This window comes from Lonchura striata, chromosome 2 (assembly GCF_050655825.1).
Source record: "Lonchura striata isolate lonStrDom1 chromosome 2, ASM5065582v1, whole genome shotgun sequence".
Lineage (NCBI taxonomy): Eukaryota > Metazoa > Chordata > Aves > Passeriformes > Estrildidae > Lonchura > Lonchura striata.
This window is the reverse complement of record NC_140704.1, coordinates 21,380,612-21,399,205: the sequence shown is the minus strand read 5'-3', so window position 1 is coordinate 21,399,205 and position 18,594 is coordinate 21,380,612. Positions and strand designations below refer to the sequence as shown.

The 18,594-nt window shown below is 39.8% G+C and overlaps 1 protein-coding gene across 1 annotated transcript in view; it reads right to left on the bottom strand.

Moving 5' to 3' along the window:
* Positions 1-11,474: 11,474 nt before the first annotated feature.
* ITGA8 (integrin subunit alpha 8) overlaps positions 11,475-18,594 on the bottom strand; it is a 111,710-nt gene continuing 104,590 nt past the window's right edge. Inside the window, exons 29-30 of the mRNA XM_031503826.3 lie at positions 16,627-16,749; positions 11,475-15,343 (exon numbers count right to left, since the gene is read on the bottom strand). Coding sequence (XP_031359686.2) covers positions 15,257-15,343; positions 16,627-16,749 — 210 coding nt within the window. The 3' untranslated portion in view covers positions 11,475-15,256. The remainder of the gene's footprint in view (positions 15,344-16,626; positions 16,750-18,594) is intronic.

The window sequence follows — 18,594 nt, the reverse complement described above, 5'->3', positions numbered from 1 at the left end:
ACCCTCCCATCATTATTTGTATGGAAAGAAGGGAGGGTTTGGTAGCAGCTCTGATTTTGTGATGGCAGTGGGATGGTCTTCAGTGCTCCTGAGTCTTTCATAGATGAACATTGCCATTAAAATCAGAAACACTTCAATCTGGAGTAAGTCTTGGTAGTTTTGTGAGTAACCCTGTGTTCTGTATGGCTAATGTTCTTCTCTACCTTTATCTTAAAAATGAGATTATAAATGTATTTGATGAAAGCTGCAGCGCTAAAGAAGTCTAAATTCTTTAAAACATTCGATTTTTTGGGATTCTTTGACTGCAAAATAATTGCAGTGTGAATCAGAATCAATGTGGCTCACATTGAGTGGATTACCAACTAAACAGACAAGAAGTGACAAATTTTAACTTGGAAATAGGAGAACATTGGCAATGGAGTCTCATCACTGAGCAGGTGTTTCTAAAGGTATCCAGTTCTACTCCCATATTATCTAATGTTTTACATCAATAATTCCATAAACCCCACAAACATTCCTATAATATTGAGATACAATAAATATTGATATTGATATAACAATGATAGCAAACTCCCTGTTCAAAGACCTAGTGTAGGAAGATGAAGCAACTGCTGCAACTGAGATGCAAATTTTCAAGACTGACAATGGCTAAATAGCTGGCAAATCAAAATATCTCTCAGATGAATTTAACATAGTGTGTAATTAATTCCTACATAATTGGATGCTCAGGAGAGGCAAATAAGCACTCAAGCATGAATGTCAAAATCCAAGGGCAGTATATTCTTTGGGTTTATCATGTTGGACTGTCAGCCCAGTACTTCCATAACTGTCACGTTGGGACCACTGGATTTATTTCAAGAGTGAGAAGTGAGATGTCCTCCAAGGAGAGGTCTCTGTCCAAGTTTTTCCAAAGTGTTTTTCACCATTTTCCAACATAACTTCTCCTCTACATCCTTTCTGGTGACACATATAGCTACCAGGAATAGTTGCTGTAGATGGTGCAGGAACAAGTCAAACACACATGGGAATGTTTGAAAGGCTAGTTGCTAGATGCACTGCAGATGTTGCTTGTTTGGAACACTGGTAGCTGTTCTCCCCACAATTATTTCAAAAAGTACACAAAACACTGATATGAATAACTTATTATTTTTTTAATCAATACTTTCACTTTGCCATAGTTTTGTTCTATATTAGACATTTTAGAAATGAAAGAAAAAGTGACTGCAAGTTAAAGCTAGAATATTTCAGGAAAAAAGAGGAAGATCCACAATGGGGAAGGCTAGCTTTTGTTTTCTGCTGAATGGCATTTTTAAAAACAACTAGAATGCAGTACTTCTCACAGAACCTTGTCCTTAGTCTGGCATGCTTATGAGAAAAGCAAAAAGAGAACAGTATGCACGAAATTGTATGCTGAAAATACTCTATGCCTTACAAATGGAGAAAAAAAAAACTTATCACTGTAGATGTTACAGTCTCATAGCTTGGTTTTTTTTCTTTTCCCTGAATGCCAAGATTCCAAAATGAATTTCTTTATGAACAAACAAACTTAGAAAACATGTAAAAATTTGGGAGATAATGGTTTTACAGATAACACATTAATTTAAAATAAATTTGTATGTTTTGCTCAAATAAATATTAAATGTTTCAAACATTGACCCTTCTTTTCAGAAATGGAGTTGTTTTTAAGTGGTTAAGTTGAATGTCTTTTAAAGAATCTGATGCAGATTCTGAATTTTAGAATCTGAAATTAAGTTCTCATTTAAAAAAATTAATGACAAACCTTTACATATGCCTGAACAGGGAGTGGTTTTGACCTGCATACCACTCACCTGCATGGAACAAAAAAAAAAATTCAACCCCAACCTTTGAGAACCGTAGTCTGAGGGAAGTCCTAGACATGCAAGAGAAGTTGGCTAGACTCTGTATGTGTATTTCCCCATCACTAATTTAAACCAAAGAAAAGTATTTTCCTTTCCTCTCTCTTCATTCCACATGCTCCTCAAAATTCAGAGTTGAGCCTGAAGGTGGAAGATGTCACCCTCCAACGTAATATCTCATAGGGGAATGAAGCTGTGAGCTTGTAGTGGACTCAGTGCTGCTGATCTCAGAGTCACCACCTACACAGAGTCTTTTCCTCTCCAAACATCTCCAATACCAGTGACTTCAGCGGTGACTACAAGCACTTGGCTTGCTGGAAATCCATACCAAAAAGTACCAGAATTGGCCAGTTATAAAATTTGTTGCTACTACTATGGCTGTGGCTTTTGTAATTAGTTTCAGGACAGGCAGAGTTTCTGATGCTGAGTTGATCCTGAAGGTGTGCATGAAGCTGAATGGGTAGCACGGATGTAAATCATCAACCTGCTCTCAGCAGGGATGCTGTTGGTGTTCCTCACTGGAATGTGCACTGGGGCTGTGCTCTGTGAGCAGCAGCAGCCTGTATTTGTACTTTTCAAGTAGAGAAAAGAAATGGCTTTGTGGAAGAAACTTCCGCATTACAGACATTCCAGTTGTTCCTTTGAGCCACAGCCATAACTCTCTCCAGATGTAACCCTTCACTTCTCCCTCTTTACAAGTTTATTTTCCTTGTAAGGAAGAAAAACATGGAAAAGATTTTTGGTGGGTGTAAACCAAACTGAGAGGTACTGAATGTAAAGAATGAAGAGGGCTTTATACAACATTTGGCAACAGCCAGTGAGCTGAGTCACAGACACAAAGCCATGGAAGAGCTAAACCCCATCAGGTGCTTCTGTCTAGGTGAAATTCATCTTCTTGCCTAACATTGCATGGAAGAGGAGTATGTGTGTGCTGGTGCAAACACAGGAAGGGAAATCTTTGCCTAAGTTTATGGCTTGACCAAGGAACTTTGGCCTCTGTAGCTCCTGCTACAAATTTTGGGCCAGACTGAAATCTGGAGGTTCTGTACATGGCCTGCCTGGGAGGGTTCTACCATAGCAAATATGTATGTACAAGGCTATGGCAGACCTATAGCTCTTATGCTTCTCTGTAGAAGCAGTGAAAGCACTCAATTTTCATGTTTTTAGTGTTCTCCTGGTAAGAGTATGGTGATAATTCTTGATTTCAGTTTAAGTTTTGGGTGTAGGCATGTACCTTTCTAGTTTTTGTATGAAGAATACTTCCTAGTTTTCAAGGCTGGAGGGTCCCTGCAGCTAAACCTATGTCCAGGCATGATAAAAGAGTAAAACACCTTTAGTTCCCCCACCTGGGAACTCTATCTCACACTGTGACTAAGGGCAGGGGTAAAGGAACCACAACCATGTGTGCTACTTTGATTTTTTGGTGAAAAACAGCATTGTGGTAAAAGCTGAAGTGCTGATTGAACTGTGCTGCCTTTTACCAGAAATCCCAAAACTCTGCTGTCCTCCCAGAGGAGCTGTGGATGGACCTGCACAAGCATGTTCACAGCTGTGCTGTTCTCCAGAGAACCAGCTGGGCAGAGAGAGGTGTTGCAAGAATAAAGTTTAGACTCCAGGATAACTTTGGGGTTATTTTGGACTTCAATCTACTGGACGGAGAAATCATAACAGCAGTCTCAAAATAGTCATTGTATTGTCTCTGATGCTGTATTGTTGTTCTGTCTGGCCATATCATTGAATGAGAAAATGTGGGCTTATTTTCCCTGAAAAAATATAAAGGACATCTTGTCAAGGGACCTTGAAGCAGATATTCAGCTTTTCCTGAGGCTGCAGGTAGGATGGTGAGCCTATCATATTTGTACCTCCAAAACCAAGCCCCATTGACAAATTGTAAATTTAAAAACAGATCAAGTAATTTCTGATGCCAGCAACCTTGGGCATCTCCTAGATACTGCCAAATTTGTCCTCATACCATTAAATTTTTTTTCCCCCAGAAGCTCTCTTGGAGCTATCAGTTTTCAGAGTGGGCCTGATGCCCAGAGCTACAGCCCTGGGGCAGAGGTCAGCTATGGCAATAGCCTAAGAACAGAATACACAAAAACCTTTACTCATCAGTGACACCAAAAATCTTTTTTGAGACTGCCCAGGAAATTACCTGGGAGCAAATGAAAACCTTCTGCTGAGGTGTGGTGAATGCCACTTCAGAACATCTCAGTATGGAGCCTGCTGTCTTGGTATGTGTGAGATACAGTAGTTCTCTTCCAAGGATAGGCTGAACTACTGATTCTATAATTCACATTTGAAAGAGAACTCTGCACACACAGATGCAGTAGGCCAGGATTATTCCATATTTTATGTCAACACATAGATATCCTACAGAGCATTGTTTTTCTTTCCTTCCCCCCACTTCTATTTTTTTGGTCTGGTTTATGTTTAGATTCTTATTGAAAACATGTGAGACTATCGCAAACATGAATTTGGCTGCCAAGACTTAGGTCCCTAAAGCCATATGTAGGTCTCTAGAGTGGCTGATTTTCAGAGATCAGAGTTCAAAGTATGGCAGAGCAAAGCATTGATTTAGGTGCCTACATAAAAATGCAGTTGCTTGTTTTGAATGGCCAAATTAGAAAATATTTTCACAGTATATTCAGGACATTGAACAGGAAAATTATGAACCCTTGAGCATTTGACAAGTTAAATGTTTAAATGATTAGCAGAACATGGCAAGGTTGTAAACTTTCCAAGACATTCATTTGGAATCTCAAACAACATAGCTGTAATTCCAGGCTTCTTCAAGTTCATTTACTGGCAAGGGATTACATTTGGACTGATTGTTAGGAAATCTAAGGCAAATTTAAGAGAATTTTAGGAGTCCTAGTTCAAGAGAGTAATTTGGACCACATACTAGTTGGAGTAGCCAGCTCACAGAGGTATCCAGCCTTAACACTGCTGCTTCTACTGCTGCTGTCTGTAGATGCTCACATGTTATTGCACAAACTCAGAAGTGTATCAGTAAGAGAACTTCATTGCTGGAGATTTTGCAACTGGTGCAGGGTAACTCAAAGTCTGTGGGAGGCCCAAGCCACTGAGCCTGTTTAGATGATGGTGCCACACACTGACAGGCTCAAGAAAGGATCAGAGGAGAGAGGGACACTACATGTACAACAGTCTCTTGGCCACTATACTCAGCCAAAAAAAGCCGAGCAAGTGAATGCTAGAATTAATTCAACCTGTCAGAATGTGAACAACCATTTACTTCTCAGGAGAGGACCATAACTAGGTGATGGACATGTCTGGGAAGAGACTAGTGCTTTCCCACAGCACTAGTGCCACTGGTGTAGAAAAGGACATTGGACGCCTGGGAACCATAGGACAAGCAAGCATTAGCACTCAGAGAGAAGATATCTTTGTGGGGTTCTAAATGCACATGCTTTGAGCATTTTGAGCATAATGCAGAAGATGCAACTCACTCACTCCTGTGAACACAGACCACAACTTTCCAGTCCCAGGAGATCGCTTTACTCAGCTGTCTGCAGCCAGACCCTTCTACTCTCTCTGCAGTCCCTCTGTATCGTGGCCTGCTGTGAACCACAGCACAGCACAGCCAGAGCAGAACATGTAACACAGGGCTGAGATGAGCTCCCGGGCATGACCTCTGCCTGCTTGACTTTTCTACCTTGCACACCAGTGGTGTTCTGAGAAATGGCCTTAGGACAGTACATCCCAGTGGCACATAGTCCCTCAGTCCCCAGCAAGGCAAAGAAAATAGCCCAAGTTGATGTCTGCTGTTTCCTCCATGGCACTAGACTTGAATGTTACCAGATGGGCTCAAGGGAGTTTCTGGAGAGTAAACCCACATCTGTCATTTCCACTGGCTGTATAAGGCATTGGAGTAACTAAGAGAGATACCCTGGGTTGCCTTGATGGGAAGATGACTTCTATTTAGGTATTACAATGCCCAGTGTAGGAATCCAGAATAGAAATCTGCTTATGGCCCTGGCATGCTATCACCATTGCTTATTATGCTGTTCATAATTGTGTCATTGTTTCTGTATGGTTCTCTTTTATTACATCCATATGCTGTTCCATATTTTATATTTGAAGTGCAGTCCTTCTGTGCCACAAATTTGCACATAGTAAAGGCATGCCAACACCCAAATCCTGCACTTCCCCCACAGGTTGTGGTGGAAGCACTGAAGAGTTGAACAAAATAGTTAAGAGAGAAGATCAAGTGGAAAAATGCTCCATCCCTCTTTAGAGCACCAGCATTTGAAGTATTTGTCAGCTCGTGCCTGCTATCTAGTGTGGCAAAAAATACAGGACTTGGAGGGCATAGTAAGAGATTGACTCTATTCAGCTTTTTAAGCTGTAGACATCATTGGACTACCTGGAGAAGAAGAGACAGTTTTTATAAAAGTTTTACATGCCATCTTTACATCTGTGACACAAACTGGCCAAAACAAGGAACTGCATTGTTAACACAAAGGCTCCACTGCCAGCCTCTTCCACTCATGGTGGTTTTATGGCAGCTTTGGATGCTGATATGAAGTGATCCTGTTCTGTTTGACAAAATGCCATGCCTCAGCCAAGACTGTCAAGCGTTCTAATGTTTCTGACTGCTTGGCTTCAGGCAGCTCTGATTTTTTGGAGGGTACCCAGGGATTCAATGCCCCAGTCACTTCATCTGTAGCCACTCCTTATTTGAATCAACACACCAGCTTGGCTGTTGCTCAGAGACACACATTTTCAATTCCTTGAAATCCTCTTCAATGATCTGATCACAGTTGCTTGTGCATCTGTACTCCCATTCAGAGCTGTGCATCTCTTCTGTTACAGAAACAAAATGCAATAACCTGGTATGCAGCATAGCAAATACAAGGCACTATATTTCTAGCTCATTGCTGAAAATATCTAGAGTAATTACAGAGAAGCTCTAGAAGTGACATGTAATTTCAATATAATTCTATGTTCAAAAGAAATACGAGCTTGATCCTTTTAGTGTTCATGGATTCAAAGCTGAAAAGAAAAGTACTTAATATAACTGGTTCTTCCCACATAAATTGTTCTACACAACAGAATGGAAAACTATTATTTGTATGATAGTTCAATAGCTTCATATATATTGGATTGATGAGAATGGAATAAGCAGACTTTTTTTCCTGCAAGCCTGAGATGAATAAATAGCTCAAGTCACAGCATCCATTACTACTTTTTTCATCAGCTTGGTTTTACTTTATCATTTATAAATGATGGGCCAAATAATGCAAGCAAAAGCAGCTATATGGTTTCATGGGTCTGTGGGGAAAGAAAGGGAGCAGTCACATGCTTCTCCAAGACAGGCACTCGAACTTGCAGCAGCTGGTCCATGGAGGCTGATGTTACTCAGCACTGACACGGCTTTTTAAGCTTGCTTCAGCCTTAGAGAAATAGGAGAGTCCTGGTTTCCACCTGAGGAGTTTATCATTTGCAACACATATCCAGCACTTATCTGGTGGCCCTGCTGCAGATGAGGAAGAAAGGGATGAAGTGCTTTCCCAAAATTGCATGAAGTTTGTGGGCAATCCCACTGCCCAAGCTCAGCCCAGCAGCCAAGCACAAGGCCATCCCTTCCCTCCCATATTGCCAGTGTACACTGGGAACAAGCTGAAGGGCCCGTGGTGGTGATGAGGGAGATATTCTAAAGATCCAGGGTACATGGGCAGCTCTGGGGATTGGGCCTGCCTTAGCAACCAAGAAGAGCAGGCAGAGCTCAACTTGTAAAAGGTTGTTTGGAGAGGTGGTCTGCAAGGAATGGGTAAGGACATTGTTCTGGGACATGGGGGATCAGCCCAGGAACAAAACTAGGGAAGAGTTGGAGCAATATGAGCAGACCAGAGAGATGCTTTATCTTTGGGAGGTGTGAAAGAATAGGGTATGAATGATTTTGGGATGCCATTCCATTCAGCAGCCATGTGAGAAGTACAGGGTTGCTGTATCCACTCTGGCTGGACTGAGCTCTGCCCAAGCCTCCCTCAGAAGGAGGTAGGGAGTAGCCATGGGGTGAGACCTGCCTTCAGGTGAGCTAGAGCCTCATCACATCACAGGGCCAGGAAGTAGCTGATGAAGTCCCAAGTGAGGAGACAGAGCTGGGGAGCTGCTGCCACCGTGGTGTGGGGAAGCTGAGGGGCAATAATGGCTGGGAGCACAAGGAGGAGCTGTGAGGGGGGTCTGGGGGAAGGCAAGACACCGACTGCAGGAGCGAGTGGGAGGAGGGAGCAAAGGGGCACAGACAAAGGAAGAAAGTGCTTCAAGAAAAAGGGGCACCAGCACAGAGCCCCTCAGTCCTATGGCAGCTGTGGAAACACCTCTCCACACCAGGTCTGGACAATGTTGTATGCTGGAGCCAATCCAGATCTTTCCAGGCACTGCTCCTCCTCGGTGGTGCTCACACCCCATGCTGCCACTTCCCCTTCTCCTGCAGACCTGCTCAGGAGGTCCCACTGAGGGGCTTGTAGTTAAAAGATCACCTGCTCTGAGTATACTTGCAGAAGACAATCCACATTTTTTCTTGCACTTCATTCCCACTCTCCAGAGAAAGCATTTTTGAGATAATAAAATCCACTAACCATGATCTACATAAGATCAGTATACACTTGGCACAACGTAACAACTGTAGCGATGACAGTGAGGAGTCCACAATATATTTTATGAGATTTCCTCTTAAAGACATTGCAGTGAGTCAATGGTTTCACACAGATGTTTGCTTAAAATGGCTGGGGGGCCAAGTTCAGGGTTTCTTTGTTCTGCTAAATTACAAAACAAAGACTTGGCTGGTTCCTTAGTGAAATAATCTGTAATAGATACTGCAGGACTGACTTTTTGTGTATATATGGGCATTAGAAAAGTGAGGTGGAGACTAAACACCCCTTTCCCCCAAAATCAAGTAGGATATACTCTCAGCAATCACATGGGAATTACTGAAAAGCTGCAGATATGTTCATGACACAGGAGATATCCTCAGCATTTTAAACAAGAAGCAGATGCAGAGGAGATGGCATTGATTTGCTACCATCCAAACCAGCTGAGTATGGAGGGGCCAATGAAGGAAATAATATTAATGAAGCAGCACTCAATAGAGGAGAACAACATGCTTCAGAAATCTTTGAGGCAAAGCAAATGTGTCAAAAGGACTGAAAATTGTTATGGTATTAGCATTTTCTCCTCTTGAGAGAGTAACTGCTTTGTTTTTCTGATCTGTTAGTGAGTATATTACACTAAACACAAATATCACTGTTAATCTAAGTGCTTCATTAGTATGATAATATATTAAATGTAGACTTAAAGAACTAGTAAACCTTGAAAATATCAAGCATTCATTACAGCCAAAATTAAATAGGTGTCACCTTTACTACATCAATTAATTTTTCAATTCCTTGCTGACTTCATCTGTTTGCAAAGAATTGCTTCAGTTTAACTACTTGAAACTGGATTTAAAGCTTTTTACACGTCTAGAGAAACTTCTTAGTGCATGTAGCAACACTTGATAAACAAAACCATGCCACTTAAACACCACTTTACTCCTCAGGTTTCCTGGGTAAACCAGGCATAGACAGAAGGTTTCCACAAAAGATTTAGTTTTTACTGGTTTGAAAGAAAAGCCTTTCTATTACCTTTGTATAGCACAGTCTGTACCACTACAGTGAAATATGTCACAGTGCCTCAGCAAATACTGAAGTCACTCTGAAACAGCAGTGAAGTCAAAAGCTGGAAAAACTTCAAGTGTCATGTCTTTATCACCTCCTTCCTTCTCTCAAAGTTAATGAATACAGCCCTTCATTTAGGAATGGGAGAGATTCACAGCTAATGCAAGAAGACTTTCACAGCTGCAGATATTTTTCCTTTCATTATCTAATTACAAGGGAAATAGTCTTCCTCAGACTTTGCATGAGCAATTAATCAGTTGGCCATTGTGAAAAAAAAAAACAACCAAATAACTGTAGTAGATCATTAAGCTCATTATATTCTGGGGTCACATCTTCTCATCTCCTGTAGCTGAACCTTATTTCCAATCCATCCATTTTATTAATAATCCTTTTTGTTGCTTCTGATCTGTGATAACATCTATGTGTTTAAAGATTTGATTTCTCCTCTAAAGCTTCCTCCTCCTCTCAAAGTTGTTTAATGTAGTTTCCTGCAGCCTCCTTAACTGCTTGATAGAAAGTACCTCATGTGCAGCTACCTTATATTTATTTTTGTACTCATGGTGCTTGAAGGGCAGGGCTTCCATGGGGTCCTGTTCTCCTCAAGAAAAACAAATCTTTCCTAATTTTAGGCAGTGAGAAAATTTAGTCTTTGTCCTTCTCCACAAGAAAGCTTCTTCTTGGTGTACTGAGTCAAATTGTGAATGTCTCCTTCCTCTAGTTTAATGGTGCCAGTTACCCACCCTGTGCCTGTTCTCATATACAGGGCACATAGGAGGACATGATAGACCTGGTTCTTTATAACAAAATGTTTTGGTTTTCACATTAGTTGGCATGGGAGTATTTGTTACAACACAGCCAGAACACTCTCCACCTGAACTATCTCCTGATGCCTCTTCCAAGCCTAAAATGGAAAAAAATTAACCCAGATATAAGTCTGGGTCTCCTGTGGTACTTCACTGTTAGTTTAAATCTATTTTCTTTATCAGGTCTTACTATGGTGACCTATCTTTTCTCAGATGCTATTAAAATATTAAAGACAAACAAAAAATAACCAGTAAGGCTATCTGAAGAGCCAAAAACTATCATATAAATTCATAATGTAAAATTTCTACAAATTTCTACAAGATTTCTACAATATAAAATCTGTGGAAGCTTTTTTGAAATTTTTTGAAGCTTCAGAGATTATTTTCTGGTGCTGCAGGTCTGTGATAAATGGGAAGAGTGTTTTATCAGGGCAAATGTGAACCTTCATGACCAGGAGAACATCACAAGAGATGGTGTTTGTGCTCTTGCCATACATTTGGTTTGGTTGCTATACGTACCTCTTGTGCAAGTTTAAAACATGCTCTTCTCTCTCCAACTTTGCTGTGAGAATTGCTTGGTGTTTGGCTTTTGCAGCAATGACAAACAGGGCACACCCTGGCCCTCCCACAGGAGAAATGGAGAATCTAAGGGTGATGTTTTGTTAATATGACTCTGAATATGAACTTGGATAAGCTCCTGAAAAATAAGCTAGCCCCTGTAATGCACTGACCACTTCACACAGGATCCTGAATTCTGCTCTGCCGCTCTTTTCCTGAGTGGCTTCTGGAAAAGTAATACTGTCTGATACAGTCCAGTTTTGGAAAGAGTTCCTGAAGTCTGCTTTACAAGCCCTCACTGGAACAAAGAACAATATACAACCAAATGAAATGTAGTGCACTGGTGAAGTAGAATAACATGCTGAAAACAAACGAAACCATGTGAAGAGCAAGTTGAACAATTACTTCCATTCTTTCCTAAAATTCACTGTGTACAGTAGGGTAGCATCTTGAATAGCTAAGTGCCTCTCCAATACAACACACAGGCAAAACAAGAACAGCCCTTCAATATTAAAAGCATTCCTGCTGTGTCACATCATGGTGCCTGCACAAGCTGAATTCAAGACTTTTTATTGTTAAGAGGCACTGCCATTACATTACATTTTAATATGGATCTTTGCCAACAATCATAAATAAAACACTCACTCATAAACAATTCCTAAAGGCAGTGTGTCAGATGGTATTTCATTAAAAAAAGGCTTGCTGCAGTGGGGTACCATAGGCCATGGCTAGCTGGGGCTTTCTTTCCTGTGCATATTTCTAGGTGTTTTGTTGGTTCCCAAAAGGCTTTTTAATTGATGTAAGCTGTGCCTACCAGAAGATCCTTCATGCTAACGGATGGAAAGTTCACAGCTAAAACATAGAGAAAATCAGTGTTGTTTTCAAGATCTATCTCATGTAGGAAACCTGTAAAAGCTGTGAGAAACAGGAAAAACTCAAAATCAGTTACAGAATGGTGACAAGAAAAAAGTTAACCTGTGGGTTAAATTAAATAATATTTGCTAAATATCTTTAAATATTAGATCTGTAAGGGAAAACATATTTAAATATACTCATCCCTGGTATGCAAATTCTGAAATTTTCATGAAACAGAAAATATGGTACAGTGTGCTGCATAGATAAAATAACTGGACAGCTTTTCTCAAATTCAGCAGGAAGCATGTGGAATAAAAGATGAATACTCTCTCTCTGTTTACTAGACTGCTGTGGTGGCCATAGCAATAAAGAGTTTTAATAGACTAATTTTTAAAGTAATCTTCTGTTTTTCCTGCTCTCTGGACTCCTCCCAAGTTCTCTGCAATTAGCAGCTCACCGCAAACATTGGGAAGAATAAGGCTGAATTACTTTTACAGAAAGCTGTATTTAGTAACTCATTACAAAGCTGACATCACTGCAACAAAAGGTCAGTCGTGTAGGGATGTGGCAGAGGTTATCATGTAGCACAGTACTAATATACTGGGGGGAAAGATTATGTCAACTGCCTGCTGGTGTACATATCCAGGCTGCAATCTCCCCAGGGAATAAACACTCTTGGCAAGCACTGAAACCCAGAAATCTTCACAAAGCTGTTTGCAATTTGCAGCCAAAACTATCCACAAATGCTGGGAATAGACTACAGTCCTTGACAGCACACAACTCCAGACATTTCCAGGGGGGAAGTTTAATCTACAAGGATGTAGAAATATAAAACAAAGAATTGCTCAAAGTAACTGTTTGTCAGATCATGTGCCTCTAATTTGGTTTCCAGTGACATTACACAGCTGCAGCCAATGGATTCCAGCCAGGTCCAACAGTCACTGAAGTTCTTTTTTTGTTTAAATTTAGTATCTGAACATGTTTTGCCCATCATTAAAATGGAGAGTAATTTCTCAAAAGTGAACTGTAGAAGTTACAACTGCAAAGAACTTATTAGGTCACCTAGTCCCATCCTCAGAGCAATGTAGGATTGAAAACACATTGCAAGAAATACTGAACAGCACGGTGTTTGTTTTACTTCTTTTTCCCCATTCCTTTTTTCCTTTATTGTAATCGTTACCAGTATATTCAAAAGCTTAAAAAACAACCACAAATGCCAGTGTAAACATGCTTCAGGTATATAAGTAATATAAAGTATTGCACTTACAGAAGTCCTATGTTCAGTATCTCCTTATGGTGCTATTTCATCAGAGTTGTGCAGATGATGTGATTACAATGAGCTGCTGATATTATTTCTGAAGCTGCTACACACAATAATTAAATATTTACAAAATCTGGAAGCTCATTTTTTTTCTTCATGGAAGGATGATTTTGCCTGGAATGTATGGGATACAGAGGTGTGCAAATACGGGACAGGCTTGCTTTGTGATGGTATTTATCAGCTGATGTCTCAAATCTGCAAGGGGTCAGCTCAAAACCACCTGGGGGAAGGAGTCTATTAATGGTTTTCTGGGGGACTGGGAAGTTGTCAGGTCTCCTCATCCCTAGGAAACAGAGGTGCTTGCTTGTATGAAGCATACAGGGGCTTCACACAATGTCCATTAAGAGGCACATGTCTCCTTCTCTCTGTAACTTTTGTGGGCACACTGCATCTGATAAGCTAAAGACTCCATAAAGGTCTTGCAAATTTGTCTTAGATATGAAGCTGTAACACAGCTGCTGCTTGGATTTCCCAGGTTAGTCCGTATACAATAAATGATACATCTGCAAAATCTTGTGTCAGACTGGCAGAACTGACAATGTCTCTCCTATCTTGATGTGTTAGAAAGCAGAAGGCCAGGTGTTTAAAAGGAGCCAAAAAGTGGCAGAATGGATGAGGCCATTTACCAGTTGAGAAAGTGAGATGGATTAGAAAGAAAAGGAACTCAGGAGAAGGCAAGTGGTGTGTATGTTTCATAAAATGAACAATCCCTCATGAAGTTTCCACAATATTGCTAATTTCACACTCACGGGCAGCACTGAAAGCCTCAGGCTTTCACATAAAAATTTGCACAGATCAGGGCTTAGAGCCCCTGCTGAGATAAAGAGCATTTGCTGATAGAAGGGAAAGAATGAAACATCCTTTCTTTGGAATCCTAAACCCAGAAAAAAAAAAATATACTAAGTGCATATTTTTACTCTTTACCTCAAAATCTCGTTCTTTCTTTTTGTTCATGCTTGGCTGGCTGGCATCCTGTTTTTCTGCATAAATACAAATCCTGTCACCCTTTCCTGCAAGACTTAAAAAAAAAAAAATTAAGCCCTAAACTTTGCCAAGAGCATTACTTTTAAGATGCTGCCAGCTTGTAGATTGAAAAATGAAAAAGGCAATGATTTCTCTATGTGAAAAATTATGGCAGTAGCTGTTCCATTTTAAGAGGGGGTTTCAAAAAAGTAACAGGGCAAAGGACAAGAAATTTTGCTTCAGCCCCAAACCCACCAAGCCTTTTTAGTATCACCAGTGTGGCTGTGATAATTTAGAAGTGTTTCAGAAATGTCTGCATCCTGTGTCAGTGTACAGCTGCCAGCCATCAGCAAAACAAAGACAGGGTAACTCATCCCTGCTCTATACTGTGCATGGATTTAGTTATCTGGCTGTGATACTGCCAGCTCTGGGCTGAAAGAGATACAACATGTACTTGCTTATAATATGTCTCATCTTGTAAAGTGTTCCATAAATCTTCTGCTTTGCAAAACACCTCATAGCCAAGGAGGTTGTGCTCTGGGGGACAATGCTTTTACTCTTCTATTTACATGCAAAGTTAAGTATGTGATTTCTATTATTTTTTCCTTCTCTCAAAATCTATGTTGATGATTATAATAGATACTTATTCCAAAAAGGTGGAAAAATAAATAATTGTGCCCCATCTATAAAGTTATTTATAGACTACCTTTGTGTTTCAGAAGTACTTTCACAGTACTGACATATTGCCTGTCTCCCTGAGCCATAATTTACAGAAGTTCTTAGGGAGGTTTCAAAGGTACTCTGCATCATACAGTAGCATTCAGAAGGTTTGTCCTGCTTCATCTTCTAGACAGTACAGCAATGAAGGCATTCTCTCCTTGAGAGATTTGGGCTTGTTCTGGAAGCATCTCAGTATACCACATGTGCTCAGAAGCACCTGCTGAAACGTACACTGACTGGAATATTGGATAAACATTCTGTTCAGTGGAAAATACGTTTATAAGGCAGCGATAAGTTACTTTCTTTGGCAAGGATGGCCATCATGTGGCATGTTCTCAGAACATTGCGTAGATCAGATTGACGCCATGTCACTCGCAGGTACAAAGGAAGACTAGTTGGAAAGAATCTTTCATTTAATCCTCATTGTGTTTCTAGTCTCTCAGGCAGGATTCTTACTTGAACTGTCACTCTCTTCTTTTATGCATCAGTAGTCTTGTTATTTGTCAGCTGTTGCCTGTCAGCCATGTCATCTTGAGGAGGTCTAGCTCTGTCAAAGAAGCCACACTGCAGAAAAAATCAACAGAAACAAAGATGTCATGGTAAAACAACCACAGGAAGACTCAGTTGCAGTTTGATTGTTCATTCAGGAAACCTGAAATGTTGGGCACAATGCATGGCAGGCTGAGAGACTGTGACGACATTTTATTTCTATCTAAATCATTCCCTACAAAAGTTTTAGAAGCAAGGCATTGAGTTCCAAAGCACAGCTTTAAAAATCCAAATTATATGAAAGATGTCTTTGCAGGAGATGTAAAGTTGGCCTGAATGCTGGTATGGACTGATGCTAATGAGAAATCTGCTCCTCTCAGTTCAGCAATGCGCTCATTCAGAAAAGAGGTTTAGACTGACAAGAAGTAATCATAAGAGAAGTGTAATATGTGTTGGGAAATGTCCACAGGATAGTGTTGTGACCTGGTCTAAAGATCACTAAAGATGAGATTCTTCCCACCTTACTTAAGCTGCCTAAAATTCACTCTTTTAGTTGAAAGGTTGAAAGCTCAAAAAATATTAAAGGAAGGTACCACCAAAAGGTAATTTCTCTCCTCCTTGAATGCTTAGACATAACTTCTTGCTGCTGCTAACTGACCAGGTGAAGTAGGGAAGTTACCATAACCTTTAGGCAGCTAAAGACAGATGAACCATATCCTTATGTAAGGAATTATTTCAATCTTGTTTTTAATGTGAACTGAGAGCATGGATAAAAGTTACACTAGCTCCCTGTAATACAGCAGTTTCCAGTAATTTGTTTCTTTTGAAGGGAGTGTAACAACCAACACAAAAATAGAAAACTTTTGAAAACATAATATATTATATATTAATATAAAAGGCAGTCTTCTAAAAATTAATTCTCAGAGCAGGGAATGTTATTCCATGCTTACAAAAACTGGAAATTCCTGAATTATTCAGAGAAAACAAAGTTAGAGTAACTTCTTTTTGAACCTAAACATCCTGAAATAGAGGATCATAGGTCTTGGGAAATGGAGCCAAACTCTGTATGCCCATTTGTGACCAGGATTCAGTAATAAAGGAAGACTTTAAAAACAAGTTCCCTGCATAAAGGTCAATGACATTAGCATGTCAGAAATGCTAAAACAAAAAAAGAAACACGTGTCCTGTTGCCTTTGCTCCAAACTGCTAAAGATCAAAAAATTCTAGCCTCTCTTTTTATCTGTTAGAATATTTCATTATTTTCAGGGTTTTTTTGTTTGTTTGTTTGTTTTTTGTTGGTGTTTTTTTTTTTTTTTTTTTTTTTTTTAGGCAAGAGTAACAGGAACAATGAAACATACCTTCCATAAAGCTAGGGTCAGCAGAGCTAGTACTAGTAGTCCAAGAAGTATGGCTAGTATTATAACCCATAAAGGGATCTCAAATGAGACATTTGGGGTGGACCAAATGACAGATGTTCTGATCTGCAATGAAAGGAATACATTTAATGAACAAAAATGAAGCAAGCAAAGCAAGTCTGACAGTAGAATGCAGAGGTTTGGAATTCATACATACATAAAAGTCTTGTCATATCAGACATATAAATAATTTTCCCATAATACAGAGTAGCAAAAATATCCCCTTCTGTGCAGATGCTCCAGGAATATTCAAGGAGCAAAGTTCTGTTCACATGCTGGTACAGCTTAGGACACTGAACTGCACTGAATTACTCCCAAACAATGGTTGACTTTGGCCCAAACTCTTAATTCAAACCACAGTAGATGCCAGCAACATTTTTTTAATTTTAATTTCTGCTGACATACCAGTATACATTTTTTCCGATGATTTGCATTTCATCTAAGCAGCCCAAAATGAAACTCAAGCAGTGTGTATTGTCCCTGTGATAAAACCTAACACACAGTATGATGATCTCTTCTTTAAAAGAAGCCAAGCATACATATTATTACCTAAAGGGGAAACAAGTGTGAAATGTGCTCTTTCATTGTCTGAGGCTCTACAAAGCAGCAGAGGTTTACATCACTTATCAGAGGTTTTAACTGCCTTGGCAAACTTCTCTCTTTAGACCTTCATGTGGACAAAGAGTAGTAATAACCCTTTTGTATTTCTCCTTCTGGGGACATCCATACTCTCCTCCATACTCTCCTTTCCATACCTTGTACAAAATTTATTGTATGCTCTCAGGCTCTGCTTGGAAGTCTCCTCATCAGTCTTACTGAATATTTGCTCAGTCCCTGCTACTATCAAGTGGGAAGGAATGAGTTTGGGCTTTCCTTAGCTCTTCTGACACAATTATATCCCTTCAGTCTTAGATTATTTTCTCTAACTTTTCCCTTTGTTGTTAGCCTAGGAAGTGATTTCTCTCTGTGTTTTCTCTTCGACCTCTCTTGTCTACTCCTAGTCTCCCTTAGGACAAGTATGGGACAGATGGAAGTTATTTGCTTTATGACATGATGAAATCAATTTGCAGAGAAACTGAAGACACAAACTCTCAAATTATATTCATCTTCTGTACTCAAGGTACAGCTAGGAAATCTACTCTTTTTAATAAGTTTCTTGGCTATGGTCCAAGTCCCTAAGCTGTGCTCATTGTAAATTTTCTTTTTATGTTTTTTTTTTCCTTTATTACCTTAGTGATTGATGCACTAGAAATTTAACAAAATAGTAATTTCTAATTTGTTCGTTGAAGGAACAGCACCTAACTTTTAAGAATGGGCACAACTCTGTAGTTCAGCTCAAAACTGTTTCCATTCCTGTGCCCCTTATTTGTCTCCTTGAAGATGGCAAATTTAATCATCTAATCCTTTCTGTAGCATTCAGTCCTTTCTTCTCTCACTTTTTCTTGTGATCTGAATTTTTAAATAGACTTTTCCTTCTGAAAGCACCAGTAGACCTGTCTTCCAGCTACTGTCAGGCTTAACTGGAAGACACTTCTGCATAATAATTTTCACTTATTACATCTGTGCAGCCAACTGCTCCCTACTCTGACACAGCTCTTACAGAGATGGCAGTTTAGTGAACTCTACTAATCCACATATTTTTTCTAGTATCCCTCTCCAGGAAACAAAATGTAGGGACAAACTTTCTATGTAGGAAACCGCTTGCTTTCTACCAAAGCTTACACTGAGGGTTACACAGAAAATCCCAAACACTGCCCAGTCCTGGTGTTTGCCCTTCAATACTGGCTCTGAAGATGAAGTACTTGCAGTTCTGGCCATACCATCGTTGGTCTAGCAAACACAAATAATATACATCTTTGGAGCAGCTTTGAATAGTCATAAGTCTACAATATTTCAAAAATATAGAATCTA